The 21890-nt window shown below is 42.1% G+C and overlaps 1 protein-coding gene across 2 annotated transcripts in view; it reads left to right on the forward strand.

Annotated features, from left to right (window-relative positions):
* The first annotated feature begins 6428 nt into the window (after window positions 1-6428).
* Window positions 6429-21890, forward strand: part of FSIP1 (fibrous sheath interacting protein 1) — a 150284-nt gene continuing 134822 nt past the window's right edge. Inside the window, exons 1-5 of one of the 2 annotated variants that reach the window (XM_067558022.1) lie at window positions 6429-6668; window positions 9473-9605; window positions 17658-17835; window positions 18874-18975; window positions 20829-21001. In XM_067558022.1, the coding sequence (XP_067414123.1) occupies window positions 6496-6668; window positions 9473-9605; window positions 17658-17835; window positions 18874-18975; window positions 20829-21001 (759 nt within the window). In that variant the 5' untranslated portion in view covers window positions 6429-6495. The remainder of the gene's footprint in view (window positions 6669-9472; window positions 9606-17657; window positions 17836-18873; window positions 18976-20828; window positions 21002-21890) is intronic. The other variant, XM_067558023.1, reaches the window with a different exon arrangement.

Below are 21890 nucleotides of genomic sequence, written 5' to 3' on the forward strand. Positions count from 1 at the left end.
ACGTGTGAAAGGTACATTTTGCTAAACTCAGTTAAGCAGGGTCTTAAGAAACATCAAACCCAGTGCTATGTTGGGGAATGAATAATAGTAGCCAGGTAAGGACATTGTGAAGTAGAGTGTAATCCACATTGCATCGTTTGCCTCACTGCTAACTATAATGGCATTTCTCTCTTTTTTTCTTTTTTCAATGAACACAGAGAGGTATTATGCAAAACAATATATAGTTGCTTCCTTTCAACGCATCTAAGCATTGGTTTACTGTGGTAAGATGGTTTTCATTGCTAGACTTTGGAAGAGTCTGCAGTACATGAAGGTTCCAAATACTGCTTTGTAGCAGTAATATTCTCTGTTGTATTGTGTGATTTCAATAAGTTCAAAAGTTACAAATGAAACTTGAACTTAACTGTAAGTCTAGAAATTCTGAGGATTGATTTTTAAAAAATAAAATGCTATTGTGCAGACAGGGTTATGATGTTCTGAATGTAAATTTTACAAATATGGTCTGTGCTGTTTTTCAGGAAGGAATTCACAATATGATTTTTTCTTGTGTGTTAGTGCAACAGTACAAGTGAGAAAATCAAGATGCAATTTTTGGAGAAAGCATTATGGATTTGTTGAAATGCTCATATTACCAAAACCAAATATATCTGTATTTACACTAACAGATAGCACTGATGGAAAGAAGAATCGTTGATAATTGACCCCTGGTGTCATGAGACTACATAAGAGAGAGCCATAGAATCACAGAAGATGAGGGTTGGAAGAAACCTCAGGATGTCATCTAGTTCAACCCCCTGCTCAAAGCAGGACCAACCCCAACTTAATCATCCCAGCCAGGGCTTTGTCAAGTCTGGCCTTAAAAACCTCTAAGGATGGAGATTCCACCACCTCCCTGGGTAACCCATTCCAGTGCTCACCACCCTCTTAGTGAAAAAGTTTTTCCTATTATCCAACCTAAACCTCCCCCATTGCAACCTGAGACCATTGTTACTAGTTCTGTCATCTACTACCATTGAAAATAGCCTACTTCCATCCTCCCTGGAACCCCCTTTCAGGTATTTAAAGGCTGCTATCAAATCCCACCTATTTCTTCTCTTCTGAAGACTAAACAAGCCTAGTTCCCTCACCCACTCCTCATAAATCATGTCCTCCAGCCCCCTAATCATTTTTGCTGCCCTCCACTGGACTCTTTACAATTTGTCCACATCCTTTCTGTAGTGGGGGGCCCAAAACTGGACACAGTTCTCCAAATGAGGGCTCACCAGTGTCAAAAAGAGGGGAATAATCACTTCCCTCGATCTGCTGGCAAAGCTCCTATTAATGTAGCCCAATATGCCATTAGCCTTCTTGGCAATAAGGGCACATTGTTGACTCATATCCAGCTTCTTGTCCACTGTAACCGCCAGGTCCTTTTCTGACGAACTGCTGCCTAGCCCGTCGGTCTCCAGTCTGTAGCTGTGCATGGGATTCTTCCGTCCTAAGTGCAGGACTCTGCACTTGTCCTTGCTGAACCTCATCAGATTTCTTTTGGCCCAATCTTCTAATTTGTCTAGGTCACTCTGTATCCTATCCCTGCCTTCAGTGTATCTACCACTCCCTTAAGCTTAGGGTCATCTGCAAACTTGCTGAGGGTGCAATCCACCCCATCCTTCAGATCATTAATGAAGATGTTGAACAAAACAGGCCCCAGCACCGACCCCGGGGCACTCCGCTTGTTACCGGCTGCGAACTAGACACAAGCCATTGATAACTACCCATTGAGCCCAATGATCTATCCAGCTTTCTATCCATCTTATCGTCCATTCATCCAACGCATACTTCTTTAATTTGATGACAAGAAGTCCGTATCAAAAACTTTTTTAAAGTCAAGGTATATCACGTCCACTGCTTTCTTCACATCCACAGAGTCAGTCATCTCATCATAGAAGGCAATCAGGTTGGTCAGACATGACTTGCCCTTGATGAATCCATGCTGATTGTTCCTGATCACCTTTCTCTGTTCCAAATACCTCAAAATGGATTCCTTGAGGACCTGCTCCATGATTTTTTCGGGGACTGAGGTGAGGCTGATTGGTCTGTAGCTCCCTGGATCCTCCTTCTTCCCTTTTTTAACGATGGGCACTATATTTGCCTTTTTCCAATCATCTAGGACCTCCCTCAATCGCCACGAGTTTTCAAAGATAATGGCCATTGGCTTTACAATCACATCAACCAACTCCCTCAGCACCTTCGGATGCATTTCATCCGGCCCCATGGACTTATGCATGACCAGCCTTTCTAAATAGTCCTGAACCTGTTCTTTCTGCTTACCTCTTCCCCAGTGCTGCCCAGTGCAGTAGTCTGGGAGCTGACCATGTCTGTGAAGACAGAGGCAAAAAAAGCACTGAGTACTTCAGTTTTTTCCACATAATCTGTCACTAGGTTGCCTCCCACATTCTGTAAGGGGCCTGCATTTTCCCTGACATTCTTCTTGTTACTAACATATTTCTAGAAACTCTTCTTGTTACCCTTCATGTCCCTTGCTAGCTGCAACTCCAACTGTGATTTGGCTTTCCTGATTTCACTCATGCATGCTTGAGCAGTATTTTTATACTCCTCCCTAGTCATCTGTCCAAGCTTCCACTTCTTGTAAGCTCCCTTTTTGTGTTTAAGCTCACTGAAGACTTCTTTGTTAAGCTAAGCTGGTCGCCTGCCACATTTGCTATTCTTTCTGCACATCAGGATGATTTGTTCCTGCGCCCTCAATAAGGTTTCTTTATAATACAGTCAGCTCTCTTGGATTCCTTTCCCCCTCATATTAGCCTCCCAGGGGATCCTGCCCATCAGCTCCCTGAGGGAGTCAAAGTCTGCTTTTCTGAAGTCCATGGTCCGTATCCTGCTGTTCTCCTTTTTTCCTTTTGTCAGGATCCTGAACAGGATCCTGGTCACTGCTGCCAGTGTTATCACCCACTTCTACTTCCCCTACCAATTCTTCCTTGTTTGTGAGCCTTCCTGAGGAATTGGTGGTGATTTTCACATACTTATTTTCACAAGTCACATGTTATGTCAATGTGAAAGTATTTTCAACAAAAGTAACTTTTAGGTTAATATCTTCATGATACTTCATTGAAGGTAGGTGGGCATGTAGCCTGAGTGAGAAGGTGTTGTTGGCAATATGGGACACAGGCAATGAAGTCATACATATAGTAAGACTGACATGATAATGTGAAAGCAAATATATCTATATAAGCACTAAGTAGTTGCAACCATGCACTAAAGACAGAAAGAAAGGAGTAGTACACATGTACACAAACTGTAAGAAAAAGCATGACACATTGATATAGCTGGCTATTGTACTCCCTACAAATTCAGAGCCTTCATCTACCAAGAAACTGGGAAGTCCACAAGGGGTTGGAAAAAAAAATGTTGGAACACAGGAAACAAATGGATGGGCACGATTGTGGACCACTCACCCTAAGGATATTGAACACAAAGTTTTCCTTATTATTTGTATTGCTGTGTAATTATGTTGTGTTTTCCAAATTAAAGTGTTCATAGTTTGCAGAAACGTATGTAGAGCATGAAGACATCAGTACTGTTGAAACCACGGAAGAGGCTATGAATAGGTTTCGAAGAAAAATAGCAATTATTTTCCTGAAGGAGTCAGGTAATAACTTTGTTACCTATACCTACTGAAGGCAGAGTAAATGGTAAGATAACAGGAAGAGTGGGATTAGGTCACATAACAAACAGTTATCTGAATACACCTTCAGTGGGGTATGTCTCAGGTTTTGTTCTGTAATGGTGAAAATGTATGAATAATGTATCCAAGTACTGAAAAATGCGGAGGGGGTGAATGCTTTCTCTTGACAGATCAGCGACATGTACTTCGTGATCATTATAGCCACCAGCAGTAAGTAAAGTGAAACTTAGCGAAAACTATCCTGGGCTGCCAAGTTTAAATGTTATTATAAAGGACCCCCAAACATATTTGAAAACCTGTTGCTTAACTGACATAATGCACATTACAGAATACATCAAGATGTATATATAAAGATTTTGTCAAAACGTAATCATCCTTTGAGTATATTGTATTGATTTTTCAGAGAGCGTGGAAGAGTACTGCATATACTGCAACTTTGTCACTTGCCCAGACAAAACTGATTGCATGATCGTAAGAAACACAAAATTGTTTGAGAAACACACACTGTATCGTGGAGCAAATATATAAGCACAATATGATTGTTTGTACTACAAGAACAAAAGTCATGGCCCAACATCGAAGCCGTTACATATAGACCCAACCTAATAACCTGCCTAAGGATCAGGGTTTTTGTAATAATTCCACCATAGTAATCTTTTCCACCGCTGATGAGACTAATCCCTTGAGTACTGATTGTACGTAAAATTAATATTATTTAGGGAGTAGTACCAGTGAATAGAAATTATAGTTAGCACTATCCGGTCAGTGATTTCATTTTTTCATCTATTACTTATCAAAGGTCCTGTGTATCTCTTGTAAATGGTGGGCAGATATGCCCTGCCTTCCCGACGGAATCAATGAAGAAAACCTACATGATGAGCAGAAAGAGTACAAGCGCAACAAGTGTGCATAGTTCATATGTTTACAAAAAGTGTAAATTGTATATTTGTTTTATTTAGAGAAATGTTTGTTTTCTTGGAGTACCACATCTGGAATATAAATGAAAAATAGACAAGTTTCATGTTACTTTTTATGTCATTAGAGGAAAGAAAGATCTTCATGACTCTATCAGAATATATGTTTACACAGTTGTTTTTGAAGACATGTTGGAAAAAAAAACTTTTCTTGATTATATATCTGGATACAATAATAAAGTTTTTAAAATTAGAAGAAATACCTTTCTTTCTTGCTATAATAAACATAACTGAAACTTGGTGGAATGAGGCTAATTAATGAATGGGACAATGTTGTATCAGGAAACAAAATTATTGTAAAGACACAATAGGTCATCCTGCTGAGGGGAATGGTAGTATATGTGAAAGAAAGCGTATCGCCCAATGAAGGAAAAATTGTAAATGAACTAAAATATAAAATAGAGTATCTCTAGACAGTAACTCCCTGCTTCATTAATAGCAATATAACAATAGGGACATACTCCTGCCCACCTGACCAGGATGGTGATAAGGACAGTGAAACAGTCTGGGAGATTACAGAGACAATAAAAATGAAGAACTGAATAAAAATGGTGGATTTCAACTATCCCATATTGACTGGGTATGTCATCTCAGGATGAGATGCAGAGATAAAATTTCTGGAGTCCTTAAATGGAAGCTTCTTGGTGCAGTTGGTCCTGGAACAGGGAGGAGAGGAAATCTTTGCTTTAGTGGTAAGTGGAGCATGGAGATGGTGCAAGAGGTGAATATAGATGAACTGCTTGATAATACTGGCCAGAACATCATAAAATTAAAAATGTGGGAATTAATATAGCAAAGCTGACCACCAACCTAGCATTTCATTGCAGAAAGGGGAACTACAAAAAAAATTAGGAAGCTAGTTGAACCAAAAATAAAAGGTAGAGTACTAAAAGTGAAATCTCTGAAAGGTGCATAGAAACTTTTAAAAAGACACCATAATAGAGGAACAAGGTAAATCTATACCACAAATTAAAACACATGGAAAGAAAAGGAAAAAGTCACACAGGAGCAAAACAACGAAGTAAAAGAACTTAAATCCTAAGGAGGAAAATAGAAAGGAGTTTAAATGGCAGCAAGTGACATGTAAAAATATAATCAGGAAGGAGAAATGGGAGTCTGAAGAACAGCTGAAGTGAAAAAGAAGAAGGAAAAGTATTTGAGGAGCGTCTCAGAAGCAGGAAGAGTGGCTGCTCAAAGACCAGCGGAGCGAGGTAGCAGATTTTGACGGAGACACGTGATCCGCCCAGATGTGTTACCCCTGGGCCAGAGGATGGAGCGGTGCGAGGTAGGAGAGTGTGACAGACACTCGCCGTCGGTCGGGCACCCCGTGTGTCACAAACGGTGCCGGTCCGTTTTTGGCGCTACCCCGCTGAACCGAGCCACGCGTGTCTCTGGCTGCGGCTGCAGCGACGGGGAGGGGAGCCCCGGTCGCCTCTCCCGCCCTCTGCTGCCAGGGAACGGAATGAAACCGAGGGACCAAGTGTTGGTACTGCGCATGCTCACATCGCTCCGAATCGCCATTCGCCTCCCCGGGAGGGCAGGGCCCAGCCAGCACGTCCAGCCCAGCCCGGGTGACGGTGCGGGCAGAGCCCGCGGAACAGAGCGGGGCGGCCCTGCTCGCCTCTTCGCCACGAACGGGCAGGAGATGAATCCTCCCTCAGCTGGGTGCCTAGAGACAGCCTGCTCCGGACAGCAATCCCTTCCCCCCCCGCTTTCCCCCGTGCATGGTATCGCCCGCTCTGTGGCCGTGGACTGGAGGAAGTAAAGAGAAGGGGGCGGGGGAGGGTATACAATTCTCGCGAGAAATAAACCAGGAAGTGCTGAGTGTTGTTGGTTGGCATGGAAACGGCGTTCCCGGCGGTACTGTGTGCACCGGAGCGCTGCCTGCGAAAGAGGCGCCGCGCGTTGCGCCCTGCGCCCGCCGGCACAGGGAGGGTGGCGGAGCGGGGCACGCGTGATCACGCCCTGACTCCCTTGTTCCCGAGTCCGGCTGCGCTCCTGAGTCCTCCAGGGTAAGTAGGGCGGGGCCGGTAACTGAGCGGGCACGCTGGGCTCGCCACCTGCCGCTACTCCTCGCGGCCTGTTGCCCGGAAGGCTGGGACGGGAGCCGAAGGCCTGTGGGGCTCCTTTCCCAGTCCCTGCAGCCGCGGCCTCGCTGCGCTCCTGGCCCGTAACGAGACACCAGGGGCAGAGGAGCCGGGAAGTAGCCAAGAACGAAGGCAACGCGTCACCTAAAGCGCTGCCCACAAACGGTGCCTTCTGTACGGGGAAGCTAGGAGGGCTGCGCATCCCCCCGGTTTGCCCCGGGGCAGGGGCTGCATGTGGGCGTAGCTACGGATGGGCCCTGGCCCACCCACTCCGAAAGCAGGCCCGCCCAATTGGTTGCCAAAGTTCTGCTGCGGACACGCCGCTTAAGCTACTTTGGCAACTGGAGCACTAGGCAGCTTAGTGTCTCTGTCTGTCGCTTCCCGAGCTTCCTGCTGCCAATCATGTGCCTGGAAGTTAGGGAAACACTTGAGTTTGTGTGGGCTCACCCGTGTCAATCACAGGCCTTGCCAAAACATCACTTCTGGCTACCCCCCCTGGCTGGGCCGGAGCAATTTCCTCTGCCCCTTGGGTTGGCAGGCACCACTCCAGATGCACCCACACAGAGTGTGACAGGGCGCTGAGAGGAGCGGTGTGGCCAAAGGCACCTGGCAGCACCACTAGCACTTTGAGGGAAGAACAACAGGGGACCCAGTTATTTACATCCAGCTGTCTCAAGGAAGAGACTTCTTGGGTGTAAATTATTTCCTGTTTAGGATGGAATAACAAGTGCACAAGAGGTGTTTCAGCTGTGTGATGGGCAGTGTCTGACTACATCTCTTATTGTTGATCGTGTTGTAGCTGTTTTGGTCCCAGGATATGAGAGTGACAGAGTGGGTGAGGTAATATCTTTTATTAGGTTAGCTTCTGGTGGTGAAAGCAACACACTTTTGAGCAACACAAAGCTCTTCTTCAGGTCTGGGAAAGGTAAATTTCTTAAAAATCATATTAAAAAGAGTACCTTTCCCGCACCTGAAGAACAATGCTGTGGTGCTCAAAGCTTGTCTCTTTCATCACCAGAAGCTGGTCCAATAAAAGATATGGCCTCTCTGTATTTTCTCTCTTACATCTGTTAGTGGCATATCTTTCAGCAACCCAAAGACATGTCTAAAATAGACTCAAATACGTTGTCAGAGAACCAAATGCTAAAATATTGTCTTATGGACTTATGACCCTGCTTTGGATGAATGGCTTGCACCTAGTCATGTATGGCATTTCTCTCATATTCTTTCCATGCTTCTTGAAAACGAACAATTTTGGATTGATTGAAAATTTTTGCAAAAATATCTATAAAGTTTTGTTTCAAAAATTTTCATTTTGTTTTTTTTGAGGCTGTCTCATTTTTTTCCTTCCTTTTTCATTTTTTAATCTCTTTTTTGCCAAGTCTCACTCTTTTTTCCATTTAGTAACTGAAAAAGGGAAGAAAGAAACTGAAAAACATAAGATCAAATTTTCGTTTTTGTGGAAAAAATGGTTATTGTAAAAAACAATTTCTGCTTGCCCCAAATGGCCATTTCTTGACAAAGTTTGAGAAATTTTGACCATCTCAGAAAAACTAGCTTTAAAGAGAAATACAATTTAAATATATTTTTCTAGTTAACTATTTCAGGACAGTATATCTGAAAGAGCGCCACGGGTGGAAAATTATTTAGGTGTGAGAAACTGCAGAAGTTTGACATGTACTTCTTATCTTTCTGTCTCCCAGGCTCACTATTTTGACGTGAAATTTGACTCATCTCTTTCTTTCCATGTCCATTCTCTTGCTAAATCCTATAATTTCTTACTCTTTAAACTAATAAACAATTTCTTCTACTTGATATCCCCATTGATTAAACTCCTTGTCTTTGCAATAATCATCTTTCGTCTGGATTTACTTTCCATGTGCTTTGCAAGGCTCATAATTTATCTTAGGCATTTTGGGAGGAAGGTGTCTGAAAGTTTCGTCCGGCTTATCTGGGCTTGGAATGTGCGTCATTGCTCATCCCTCCATAAATAAATAGGATCAACCCACCATGTTAATATATAATTATATGAAATGTTTTAATATGAATGTAAATTGAAAGTGTTTAATTGGTTTCCAAAATATAGGATGGGGAACCAATGGACTGAATGATTAAGAGCTTTGCAGATCAGAATAAATAAATACTGTAACTTTCTCTGTTCTGTCGTACCTGCCGCTTTTCTGTGTTTGTAAAAATGAAGTGTAAATGTAATGTTCTATATATATAATTTTAGATAACAATAATAATAATAGTATTGTGGTATGCCTTACACTGAAGTGAAAGCGATATTGCCCAATTCCATTTGACTGTAATATCACTTTACTGGGATGTATTCGATATGTGCACTAAATACTTCAGCCTCGCTATTTTCTTTTGTTGATGCTATCTTTGTGGAGCCAAGATTTTAAAATGGTCTGTTTTGGCATTTCCTTTTGGTGAGAACATATTTAGGGATTGAGCATGCTGTTCAGATACACTTATAGTGCCTGCCACCAACCTACTTAATTTTTGGCTGGGTCTGGCATCCCACATAACCCATATACTTAACTTCATTTTGCACTTTTCTTAAACAAATGTGTACTGTATATGTTTTTTCTAAAGGTTGCATAATTTGTCAGGGGTAAGACTTCTAGGTTTATTTAATTTGTTGCCTAAGCCTTGTGCGGGTTTTTTGTTTAATAAATAAGCTATTGATATATAGTAACATTTGTTGTTCTCTGTCCATTTAGGATCAGAATGGATATTACAAGAGGAAACTTGGATGAAATTTCAAGACCGGCATCTAGCTCAAGAGCTCATCCTGGAAGCAGAGCTTTAAGTGCATCTTTGGAGGTTCTAACACCAGAGCCATGCTTGTCAAAGGTAATTACTATGACCTTTGGCAGGTCACAATCTTTGTTCCTTATTTTTCCCTATCTATAAAAGGAAAATAATAAATCTATGTAAAACCCTTATAAAGTGCTTTATAGATGAAAATTGGTGTGTAAGTGCTAATGAATATTATAATAGAAAGAAGGTAATTTAAAATTCAGTTCTAGTTTCAAGAGAGAGTGTGCGTACACAGTTCAGCTTCTTGTATGTATTGAGAGTAATATCTGCTTGCTTTAATGACTTATGTACATCTCTACTACTTTTTCTCTCTGTTAGCTGAGATCACCATATTCTGTTTTATGCACCACTAGTCAAATTGTTAACTAAATTCTGCCCTCAGTTAAATCTTTGCTACCACATTGGTAACAGGGGGTTGAACAAATGTAACTTAAGGCAGAGTTTGTGATGGTTCGTGGGGTACCCAGGACTATGAATTACCTTGTTATCCCCCTTGTCTTGCTTGTGCTTAACTGGATATTAGCTCCCTGACACCACTAGCCTGTTAGCCACCCAAACAAAGTCCTCTGGGCTATTGTCAGCCCTTACTTTGCCTTGAAGGTTAAGAATAGGTGCACTCCAGTCTTTGAGCCCCTTTTCAGCATTCCCCTGGAGTGTCCAGCCCCTTATCCACTGAACACTCACAGAAATACCAGGTCTACTGTCCTCAAGGGAACAGTGTACACCCAGCTTGAATGATTCAACTCAGGATCAGCGCTTTTATAATATCACAGCACTGAGATATATTTATAGTTAAAACAACAATACATTTATTATCAAAGATTTGAGGTTCAGGAGATAGTGAGTAAAGAAAATGGAAACAAAGGGATTTTGTATAAAACCAAAATCATAACATGTTTCTAGAGACTAAACTTAACAGGTTAACCTTCTGTCTAAAGAAGTTTATCTAATCCTGAATGTCCTTTGCAATGTTTCAGCCAAGGTTCGTTGTGATCCTGTTTTTCTAAATGTAATCACGCTGCCTGATTACTTCCTTATTGCAGAATAAAGGGATGTCTTCCTTACCTTTTCCTTATAGCTCCCAAAGTTCATAGCCTGTACCAAGAGTCAGGATAACCCCCTGTGATTTATTCTCTGATGTGCTTCCTCCCTGTTGATTTCACATCTCTCCACCTGTTGACTTTGTATGGAAATGGGGCTTCCATTGCGTTGGCTTACAGTGCTCAATTTACATGCTGACAGAGAGACAGTGAATAAACATCTTTCCTCTGGCAAACAGAAAACCTGTTTGACAACTCTGCCTTGATACAGGCTGTCGTGCTGGAGTCTGTCTGGAGTGGGTCATGACCATGAGTGCCTATCTCAGGGCAGGCTGTCAGAAACAAGGCAGACACTCCAAACTGGTGGTATGTTCTATAACTAGATTTCACCAACCCAGTAACAAATGTGATCTCTTGGATCAGTATAGCAGTCTTACCTTGAGAGCCTAAGGGGATTGTCTGTGACTTCTAGTATATCTTTCTACCCAGACAAGCTGGACCTAGTCATTAAATGGTCACTCACACCAAAAATCACACAATATTCATGTTGCTTCCAGTCCCAAGAGACCAGTCACTTACCCTAGATCAACGGGTACCTTAGATTTTACAACAAAGACAACGCTTGTAGCCAATCCTATAATAAACTTTCTTAAAGGTTATTAATTAGGAAAAAGAAATAAGAGTTATTTACAGGTTAAGGCAAGCAAACATACCCATAATTCATTGCGCTCGAAATCCTAAGAGTGACAGAGTTGTAGTGATCTTTCATCTTTCAGGGATTACTCTGGAGGATCTCTTGCTTCGGTTTAGGGCTTCTGGCCCGGAGAGAGTTGAAACAGCAAAGAGATGAAAAATTCTCTTGTGATCCTGTTTTATATTTTACATTTAGGCCTGGTCTACACTACAGAATTAGGTAGACGCAAGGCAGCTTACATTAACATAACTATGTTAGTGTCTACACTAAAATTTTGCTCTTGCTGACGTAACTCATCCACTACGTTGACTTCATAATGCCATCTCCATGAGTTGTGTAGCATTTAGGTCGACACAGTTAGGTTGAAGCAGTGTCAGTGTGGACATTGCGCTACTTACATTGATTGTTAGTGGCCTCCAGGAGGTGTCCCACAATGCCCCACCTTGACCACCCTGGTCACCCTTTGAACTTTGCTGCTGTCCCCTTTAAAGCTCCGTGAATTTTTGAAATGGCATTTCCTGTTTGCCCAGCCTGGAGAGCTCAGCTAGTGACTCTAGAGCACACTGAGCAAATGCCCAGCTGACTGTGCTGGCTCCACCTTGCAGACATGTTTCTGCCTGGAGTACACAAGAGGTGTTAGATCTCCTGGGTCTGTGGGGAGAAGAGGCTGTGGAGGCACAGCTCTGATCCAGCCATAGAAATGTCGACATCTATGAGCAGATTGCTTGGGGCATGGAGGAGAAGGGCATGAGAAGGAGAAGGGCAGCCGTACTGCGTGAAAGCCAAGGAGCCACATGGCAGGCATACCAAAAGGCAAGGAAGGCTAACAATCGCTTTGATGTGGAGCTGCAGACTTGCTGCTTTTACACAGAGATGCGTGCCATCCTTGGAGAAGACCCCCTCCACCATCCCCAAGAGCCCTGTGGTGACTTAGGAGGAGCCTGAGTCACGGGCCCCCGCTGTGTACAGTGAAGAAGAGAAGAAGGAGTATGGGAGACAAGTGACTGGGGGATCCAGCTGTGCTGTGAGCCGGAATATGTTTTTGAGTCCTGCACAGTCCAGCTAGTCCCTACAGTCCAGCACAGGTGAGCAAGATGCAGAGGAAGGAACGTCTGGTAAGAGTGCAGTTTGCTTTAACATTGCAAGGATGGAACCCCCAAGGTACAAGGACATATCTGTTGATTTATTCTTTTTTTACTTATGTTAGATGCTTTAGTGGAACAACCAATAGAGGTAGATATCCTCTCTGCTTTTCATTCCCCTGAACAGCTAGGTAGAAGAGGCCCCATGGAACAATTTGTTTATGTGCCCTGGGAAGTCCTGTGAATCCTCCATAGAAGTCTCGATGAAACTTTCCTGGAGGTTGTCTTCAATCCTCTGCTGAAGGTTTCTGGGGAAGGCTGCCTTATTTCTTCTGCCACAGTGGGACACCTTTCCCACACCACTCAGCGATTACTTTCAGCAGGCGTCATTGCAGCACACAGCCTAGCAGCATACAGACCTGGTCTGCAGCTAGATGCCTACAGGAGCTGTTCCCTTTCAGCTTCTGCTTTCCTCAGGAGTGAGATATCAGGTAAAATGACAACCACTGGTGAAAAATGGTGCCAGATATTCAGTTCAGTTGCCCAATATGTTTGTATTCATGCCCATGCGCTATTCCCCCTTATTTCCCTAACTCGCTCCCTCACCCCAGGGTCGTACTCACCATGGCTGGGACTGCCGCCATGCTCTATCAATCCTGAGGAAAAATGAGAATGTAGTGCTTGCAACTTGTGTGGTTCAAGGGGAGTGAATTCAGTATACCAAGTTTTTATTTATCTTATGAATTCACTCACAATAGTACCTCTGTGCATTGTATCTTTTGTAGCTGAAAATGTATCATTGGGGGTCTCTCCATCCACACCAGTGGAGCAGCTCAGCCAGCAGAGGAGAAGGAAGAGGACACGGAATAACATGTTCCAAGAGATCCTGTAAGCCTCTGGTGATTCGGATACTGAGCATAGGGCTTGGAGGATCACCCTCATGGATAACATGGTCAGGGATATAGTGAAGAGGAGAAAGGCATGGGAAATGGAGAGGGATGTGCAGCAGGAGGTGCTAATGCTTTTCAGGAAGCAAACAGAGATGCTGCAGACTCTTGTTGACATTCAGGTTCAACAGTCCCATCCTCTCCTTCCCTCTGCAGCCCATAGAGAACTGTATTCTAGGACCTCCCTACATCTTCCATCCCCCACATTCCTCGTGGCATCCGTGGGTGCTGCACTACCCCTACCACTCCATCACAGACACAGACAATCACAGCTGCACATACCTGACCTATGAGAGACACGGTTGGTGAATGTGTTTCTGAAATGGAAATGACTGTTCTTTCCCCTTCAAAAGTTCTTTCCCCTGTATTTATTAAATTTCATTCAGTTATAAATGTATCTGTTTGCGTGGGAATGGAATAAAAGTCTATTTATGGAAACTTAATTCATCTTTATTAGTCACAACATATGCTGCCTGGAGTTGATATCTTTCACAGATAATAGTAATAGATGCATTTGCAGTGTTCTATTACTACACACCCTGCATTCATTACAAGGTTCATACAGGGGTGCAAAAAACATTGCCAGGTAGAGCACAGTACAGCAACATACATTACTGTGGCTCACTGTTAAAATGGTCTTTCAAAGCCTCCCTGAGCCAAACAGCTCTGCACTGAGCTCTTACAGCCTTCCTATCCGGCTGCTCAAAATCAGCAGTCAGCTGTTCCAATCCGCCCTCCACCCTGTTGGAAACCTTTCCCCTTTTGCTTCACAGATTTTATGAAGCACATAGCAGGCAGCTATAACCATAGCGATATTTTTTTCATTGAGGTCTAATCTTTAGAGGCAACAAACTTTCAAACAGCCTTTCAAACAGCCAAAGGAATATTCAACTCATTCTGCATCTGCTGAGCTATAGTTGAAGTGCTCCTTGCTGCTTTCGAAGTGGCTGGTGTACAGCTTGATGAGTGATGGGAGTAAGGGATGATAGGCTGGTCCCCCAGGAACACTATTGTCATTTTGACATACCCAGTGGTAATCTGCCAGTTTGGAAAGAATGTCCCTGTTTGCAGGTTTCTGAATAGTCCTGTGTTCTCAAAGATGCGTGTGTCATGCACCTTCCTTCACTAGCCCACATTGATGTTGATAAATCATCGCTGGTGATCCAATAGCTCTTGCATCACCATAGAGAAGTAGCCCTTTCTGTTGATATACTCTGTGGCAAGGTGTTCTGCTGCCAAAATAAGGATATGTGTGCCCTCTATTGCCCCAGCCCAGTTTGGGAACCCCATTGCTGCAAAACCATCCTCTATGTCCTACATATTGCCCAGAAGCACAGTCCTACATAGCAGGATGTGATTAATGGTCCTGCACACTTGCATCACAATAGCTCCCACAGTGGGTTTCCCAACTCCAAATTGATTCTTGACTGATTGGCAACAGAGCAATTGCCACTCACTTCTCTACTTCAGTGCACATCACATTTTGGGGTCGCTACGCTGCATGGCTGGGGTGAGCTCTGCACACAGATTCAGGAATGTGGCCTTCTGCATCCAAAAGTCCTGCAGCCACTGCTCATCATCCCAAACCTGCATGACAATGTGATCCCACCAGTCAGTCCTTGTTTCTTGAGTCCAGAATGGGCACTCCACCATCTGCAGCTGCTCTCTGAATGCGTCCAACAATTTTAAATTGTTTCTTTCTATGTCCCACACTAATCTAGCCTCCAAGGAATCGTCATGTTTCACACGGCTCCTCTGGCCGCTCTGCTAAGACTGCAGGATCAGGCCCCCTGTGCTTGCAATGCTCATCACAATAGTGCAGAGCTGTACAGGATCCAGGCTTCTGAAACAGATGGCAGACAGTGAGGAGGGACGTGTGGGTTTGCTGGGGTTTTGAAAAGAGGTGCAATGCCTCATGGGATGCAGATGAAATTATGGAATGGAGAACACTGCATTATGGGATGTTGAAATCATGCTCTGAGTCAGTCCTCTGTGACTCATTTCAGCCCCAGGAGGCATTGCAAAACCTTCCCAAAACACCCTGTGCTAGATGATGGCATGTTGCACCATGGGATAACTACCCCTGGTGGACTGTTCTCTGCATCGATGCAAGCATTGCTAGTGAGGACATGCATTGCAGACATGAGGAGCGTAGTGTGGACAAGCAAAAAGTGATTTAATTACTGTGGTGGTTGTATGCCAATGTAAGTAACTTAGATCGACATAATTTTGTAGTGTAGACATAGCCTTTTCAAAGTTAAAAAGCAAAACCTACATATTTCCTTAGCACAGAATACAGACATTACAAGTGAGATTAATGCATGCAGCAATTTACAAGAATTTCATGGAGTCTAGACACTTAAGTACATTCTTCTAAGACTAATGCCTATTTGGAACAAAACTATTATACAGATGAGCTTTTTTGGTTTCCAGCTATGAGTTTGTCAGTTCTTAGCTAACGCCTGCGGCTTTGGCCAGAGCTGGCACTTGGTTTATCAGCATCATGCAGACTTGAGGAATTTATTATCATTATACATACATAACTCCTTACATAGTATCTATACATACATTTCACAATGATATGAATGACCAGTGGGAACCTGGCATTCATTTAAGACCTCATATTCTTTAGTGCACCAGATTTTATATACCAGGATATGTTTGTAACTCCCTTGCCAGTTGGCATCCAGGGGTTCTTGGGGTTACAGAATCTTTTATTACTGATGATAATTAAAGCTGTAAGAAAATTGTGGGTTGCGATTTTTGTTGCAGAAACTGCAACTTTTAGCACACAACTTTTTATAGTTGTCACAGTTTCAGTGGTATTGTGACTCTGTGTTCCAGGTTCACTCGAATTTGGCCCAGCTGCCTCATCAAAGGGATGCTCAGATCGCATTTGAATGTGTGGTGTTGCAGCCTGGCACATGGAGTCGCAACAGCACTCAGATTTGAACTGACTGTACCTAAACCACAACTGTACCAAATGGTGACTGCAACTTTTGAACAAAAAACCCCGCAAGTTGACTTTCAGTTCCTGGGTTGTTTTTGCATGGTTAACAGAATAAATGAGATGATATCTTTGATTGGACCAACTTCTGTTGGTGAGAGAAAAGCTTTCAAGCTACACAGAGCTCTTCTTCAGCTCTGTATAGCTCAGAAACTTGTCTCTTTCATTAACTAAAGTTGGTCCAATAAAAGATATTACCTTACCCATATTGTCTCTCTAATATCCTGGGACCGACATAGCTACAACTAACACTGCAAACAAGTTAGAATAAATATCATTGCACTTGTAAACTGAGCACACTTGGGAGATCTCAGGTAAGTTGAATTCCTGATTAAGCACAATCCTGACTAAGGGAAGTGCCTGTAGTGAGGGGAATATGGTTAAGAGATATTTCAAGTGCCATTATTTATCTAGTTCAACCAATTCCAGTGTAAGTACAGTGTTTGTCCCCCCTGTGAAGATACTAATATTTGAAATCAACTTTGAATTTCAGGGCAAGGATTGTGGCATAGAATTATATCAGTGTTTGGGAATCAGGATACCAGAATTCAAGTACTGCATTGACTTGCTGTGAGATTTTGAGCAACTCATTTTAACACTTTGTGCCTCAGTTCACTCATTTGTAAAATAGGGATAATACTTATGTATCTCACAGAAGTGTTGTAAGACTTTTTTATTTGTAAAATGCTCCGAGATCCTTGGATAGAAGCAGATTAAAATGTATTGGGGCCCTGGACTCAAGGAACAATTCGGCCCCCCACACCTCATTAAAAACACACAGTTACTGGTACTGGGGGAGCCAGAGGGGACATAGACCCCCACTTTTAAAAGTGGGAGGACCATGCCCACCCACTTTTTAACATGGGTATAGTTCAGGGGGCAGGAGGCCGTGTTGCTCTCCCCAAACTGCAAGCCTCAGGCAGGCATGGAGTGGCGCTGGCAGGGGCTGCCCTTCATGGTGGGGGAACTGGTAAAGTGATCAGCTCCCCTACCACAAAATGCAGGCCCTGCCAGCAGCACCAGCCTCTTCCCCCTGGGGGTCTGAGGTGGGCCTTAGCCTTAGGGGGAGAAGGTGGACTATGGGGTGGGGCCTCGTGCCCCCCACACTTCTACCAAGATTCCGGTGCTCCTGCTGGGAGCCCCCAAATTGGTCGAGGCCCCTGGGCATGGACCCCAGGGGCCCGTGCGTTAATTCACCACAGGATAGAAGCTGCTGCAGAACTTCAAAGTCACTATTATTAGCATTATAAGAAAGAAAATAACGTATTTTTAAAAGATTCATACTTTTGTGGAAATTAATTTACATAATTTTTAGGTTTCTTCACCAGTTGATCATAAAGAAGACGATTCAAGAAACAGCAGTGTAGAGGAAGACAAAGATGATGATAACGAGAAGCATGAAACCAAGAAAATGAGAACATCTCCACAGACTTCTGAGGGAGAAATTAACTGCATTTTCCAGCAGCAGATGCAGAGTGCTAATGAGCGCCCAGGTATGAGAATGACTAAGTTTACCTTGTTGGTCAGCATCGCCAACTACTAGTATGTAACTTGTGTAAAATTCTACTCTTGAATGTGTAGAGGATGCAAATGGCGAATTCTGTGTCTGTAAGAACAGAATGATGGAGTCAAAATTCACCCTATGGATATAAGAGCAGGATTTTGCTCTTAGTATTTCATGTTTGCATTTATGTGAATTAAGTTTCAGGATTTATAACTTGGAGGAGGAAAAAAAAAAGTCATGAATGAGAAGTTCCATAGCATTTGTCAGTTATCTCAGTTTTACCCACCTAGCAATGGAAAGTATAAAATATACATCTGAAAAAGAAATATTTTAAATAAAATGAAATATTACATTTTCTAATACTACTACTACATGGTACTTATAGGAGATCTTCAGATGGAAGGTGCTAAAGCACTTCACAGATATTAATGAAATAAAGCTTCCCAATACTTCTCACCCCCTAAAAGATGAGTAATCATGTATTGGTATTTTACAGTAGGGCAGAGATTCTCAAACTTTTTTTTCTTGGACCCACTTTGAAAATATTTCAATTTGTGATGACTCCCTCTCCCAAAGGTGATTTACCCCCCACCCCCAATGCCATACCATCCTTACCACCATGCACAGGGGCTAACAGCTCATGACTTCCCCATAATAACTTCGTGACTTCCCCATAATAACCTCGTGACCCCCTTAGGGGTCACAACCCCCAGTTTGAGAACCCCTGCAGTAAGGAGATGAAGGCACAGAAAGCTTAAACAACTTGTCACACCTGGTAGATTTCATGGTAGGGCAAAGAATAAAGCATATATCTTGATTCTCAGTCCTGTGTTTTAACTACAATGTCATAATGTACTGGAATGTGCCTAGACAATAATCTGTTGTGGAGTGTTTTAGAGATGCTATTTTTTGACTGACAGGGAAAAATGTACTTTGTTCTTTGATATTTAACATTTTAATCAAATGTTTTAAAGTTATTTGAAATCAATATTTTTGTGATGGTCTTTTTATGGCTTTTGTTTTTCAGAATATGTTTCTAGCTCAGTAGGTTCTGAAGATGAGTGTACAGAAACTCAGGCTTCTAAATTCAATAAAGCATCTGAATGGAAGCTAACTAATGTGAAAGAAGGTATTATTTTTCAGATTCATTGAGTTAACAAAGCAGTAAAACAGGTTCCCAGAAAGGGTGACAGAGGAGTGATGAAAGGGAAGAGAAGTGTGGGGTGATGATATTTCAAGAGAGGAATTAATGAGGTTACAGGAGGGATGTGGTTTTTGTATTTGTCCTTTTATTAAATAAAAGAAGAAGAAAGAAAAATAACTGTTCAAGCAGTGTGAAGGTCAAAAGTTTAAACTTGTGGGTTTGATTCTGTCTAGGTTTCTATACTATAGTGATAGGTGTGGTATCTGAATGCCTGATGCATCTTTCTTGGTTTTGTCAACCCAAGTCTGCAGAACCCAATGGTCTGGAGTGTGTCTAGAGCAGTGTTAGGGCAACATGTACTGCATCCATTCCACTGTGGCAGGAATTGTCTGTTGAAGCCCCAAAAAGTGGTTGGGATCTGTTCAGTAGTTCTACATGTCCTGGCCAGCCGTGAGAGGCACTCTTTTAGACATGGAGACCAAGCTGGATTTTAAAGCTGCTTTCCCCTGGCAGAATCACTAACCTCCTCCCTTGTGAATTTTCCCCTCCAACACAGCTGAACCCCAGGCTTGATGGGTGGGGTGATCCTGCAAAGGTGAATCTAGTTCCAAAATGTCAGAAAAGCAAAAAGTATTATATTAACACTCTTTTGCATCCCACATATATAATACTTCTCCTTACTGGGTTGTTAAGTCATGCATATGAATAGAATTGCTGCTTGTGATTCCATAGTTAAGGTTGCAAATGTTGTTCCAGATCACTGAGGCCAATAACTTTTTAGGAATTAAAAAAGGATCAATCATTTATATGGATAATGAGGCCATTCATAGCAAAACTATATCATTGACTTCTGTGGCTCTATGCTGGTTTACATCAACTGAGGCTATAGTCCAGAAATGTGAGGTAATTTGTAAGAGAGGCACTATGATCTAGTGAATATTAAACCTGGGAGTAGGGTTCTGTTTTGGCTCTATTACATGTTTCCCATGTAAATTTGGCAAGTCACTTCAGCTCTTTCTTCCTATCTTAGCTCTTCTAGTGAGTAGACTTGTACGTATTCCTGTAAACAAGGGGCCAATTTTAGAGAAGAATGTCTGCAGAAAAACTATTTTACTAGATCCTGAAGTTTCCTTTTGATTTTGAAAAGAACACTGGGCCTGTTCAGAGGTTGATCACAAATATATATATTTCTCTGTTGGTTTCATGGACAGAGAATCCTGTTTAATCTTGAAATAATGGTAATTTCTTAAGCATTTTATTGTTTCTGCACTTAATTGCTTCTTTCCAGTTCAAATGTCAAAATCTACCTGAGATTCCCATTGTTTGGTATTGTAACTTTTTGTTGAGCAGGTAGAGGAACATATTGAAACTTTAGATGCTTTACAGCATTTTAAAAATGGAGCTGTTTGAGTAATTTTGAGATAAAAAAGTATTTAATCAAAAAATTCAGGACACATTTTAGTTGTCAGTGAGATTTGCCTCTAAAAATCTGAAAGCATAAGAATTTTTTAAGTTTCCTCCTTATTATGGGATTGTGGTTACAACCTTTGCTATGGATAAACCACTGCTTCCCCAGAATAAATATTACACACCTAACAAACTAGAACTCTGGTTGTATATATCCAGAAACACAGGCATCTACCACTTCAGCTAAAGGAAGAGTTATGTTATCTTCTAGAAGGACCGTATATTTCTTTCCTGCTGTAACCAACCAATAGAAAGCAACATGTGCTAGTGAATGGTCCTATTCCTACTGAAGCTGTTTTGCCATATAATTGGCTTGTGATTTTTTTATTAAATACTTAAAGCTCACATCCTATTTTATATCTAATCTACAGCAAATTCTATCATTCTAGAAAATACCGAAGAGAAAAATGTAGATCCTCAGATTCGAGAAGCGATAAAGAGGATGAATAAATTGGACAAGATACTGGCAAAGAAACAATCTAGAGAAAGAGCAATTGTAAAACAAGGCAGAGAAGTGAGGACAAAACTCTGGAAAGAACTTCAGGTTAGAAATGTGTGATTTAAAAAAAAAATCAATAAAACATTATCTCAGAATACTGTCTTGTGGAAGAGAACAGACTTGTTTCATGAACACAATTTATTATGACACTGACATGAAAGGGAACAGAAAGAGCTGTACATACTTATAATCACCTTCTTATTAATTTCTTGGGTATTGGTTCTCAGATCTGATTTAATTACAACTGGAACCTCCTATCAAGCTCCCAATGCGCACACAAAGCATAGTGCAACCTGAACCAATACCTGGTGCTGTCTAAATTGTGTCTGGGAACCTGAGAGGAAGGAACTACAGACACTCATTCTAAGACAGTGATAAACACCCTTCTAGCATCTCAGAGGAAATTCACAAATGATGTTTATGTGTCTCTTGAGGTTTAGATATTGGTGTTTCAAGAAACACACATCAGTCTGTCAGCTGAAGCAAAAGACACTCTCTTTAGTTTGATCTGACCATGGGGCTCAAGGCCAATGCTTTTTGGAAAGACCGGTCAGAATTTCAGACATACTGCAATGTAAGAAACCCATGAGAATCTGTCATTACCGTTACACAATAGATTCCTGAGGTCCCCCACTCTTATCAGTCCTTTGGCAATATGCAGATTCCTATAAATCCTGTAAACTACTTTTCAGCTTCACGATTGGTAGGTTTCTTCCTCTTCTCACTGAAAGTATCTTGCATTCTCATTAGCTTGTCCAATGGAGTTTTAGAGTTTAGCATGCTCTTAGTGAAACCTTGGTTATACATTTTATCAACCATGGTAGTTCTGTGAACTAAACAGACCTCTGTCCCCAAGATCACCATAATTATCCTCATATAATAGGAGGTAGTATTGTAGTTCTTTTTGGACGAATCCAGACATCCAAAAGAAGTA

The sequence above is a fragment of the Emydura macquarii genome, unplaced genomic scaffold (assembly GCF_026122565.2).
Source record: "Emydura macquarii macquarii isolate MOO-44397 ecotype Brisbane River unplaced genomic scaffold, CSIRO-AGI_Emac_v2 contig_1876, whole genome shotgun sequence".
NCBI lineage: Eukaryota > Metazoa > Chordata > Testudines > Chelidae > Emydura > Emydura macquarii.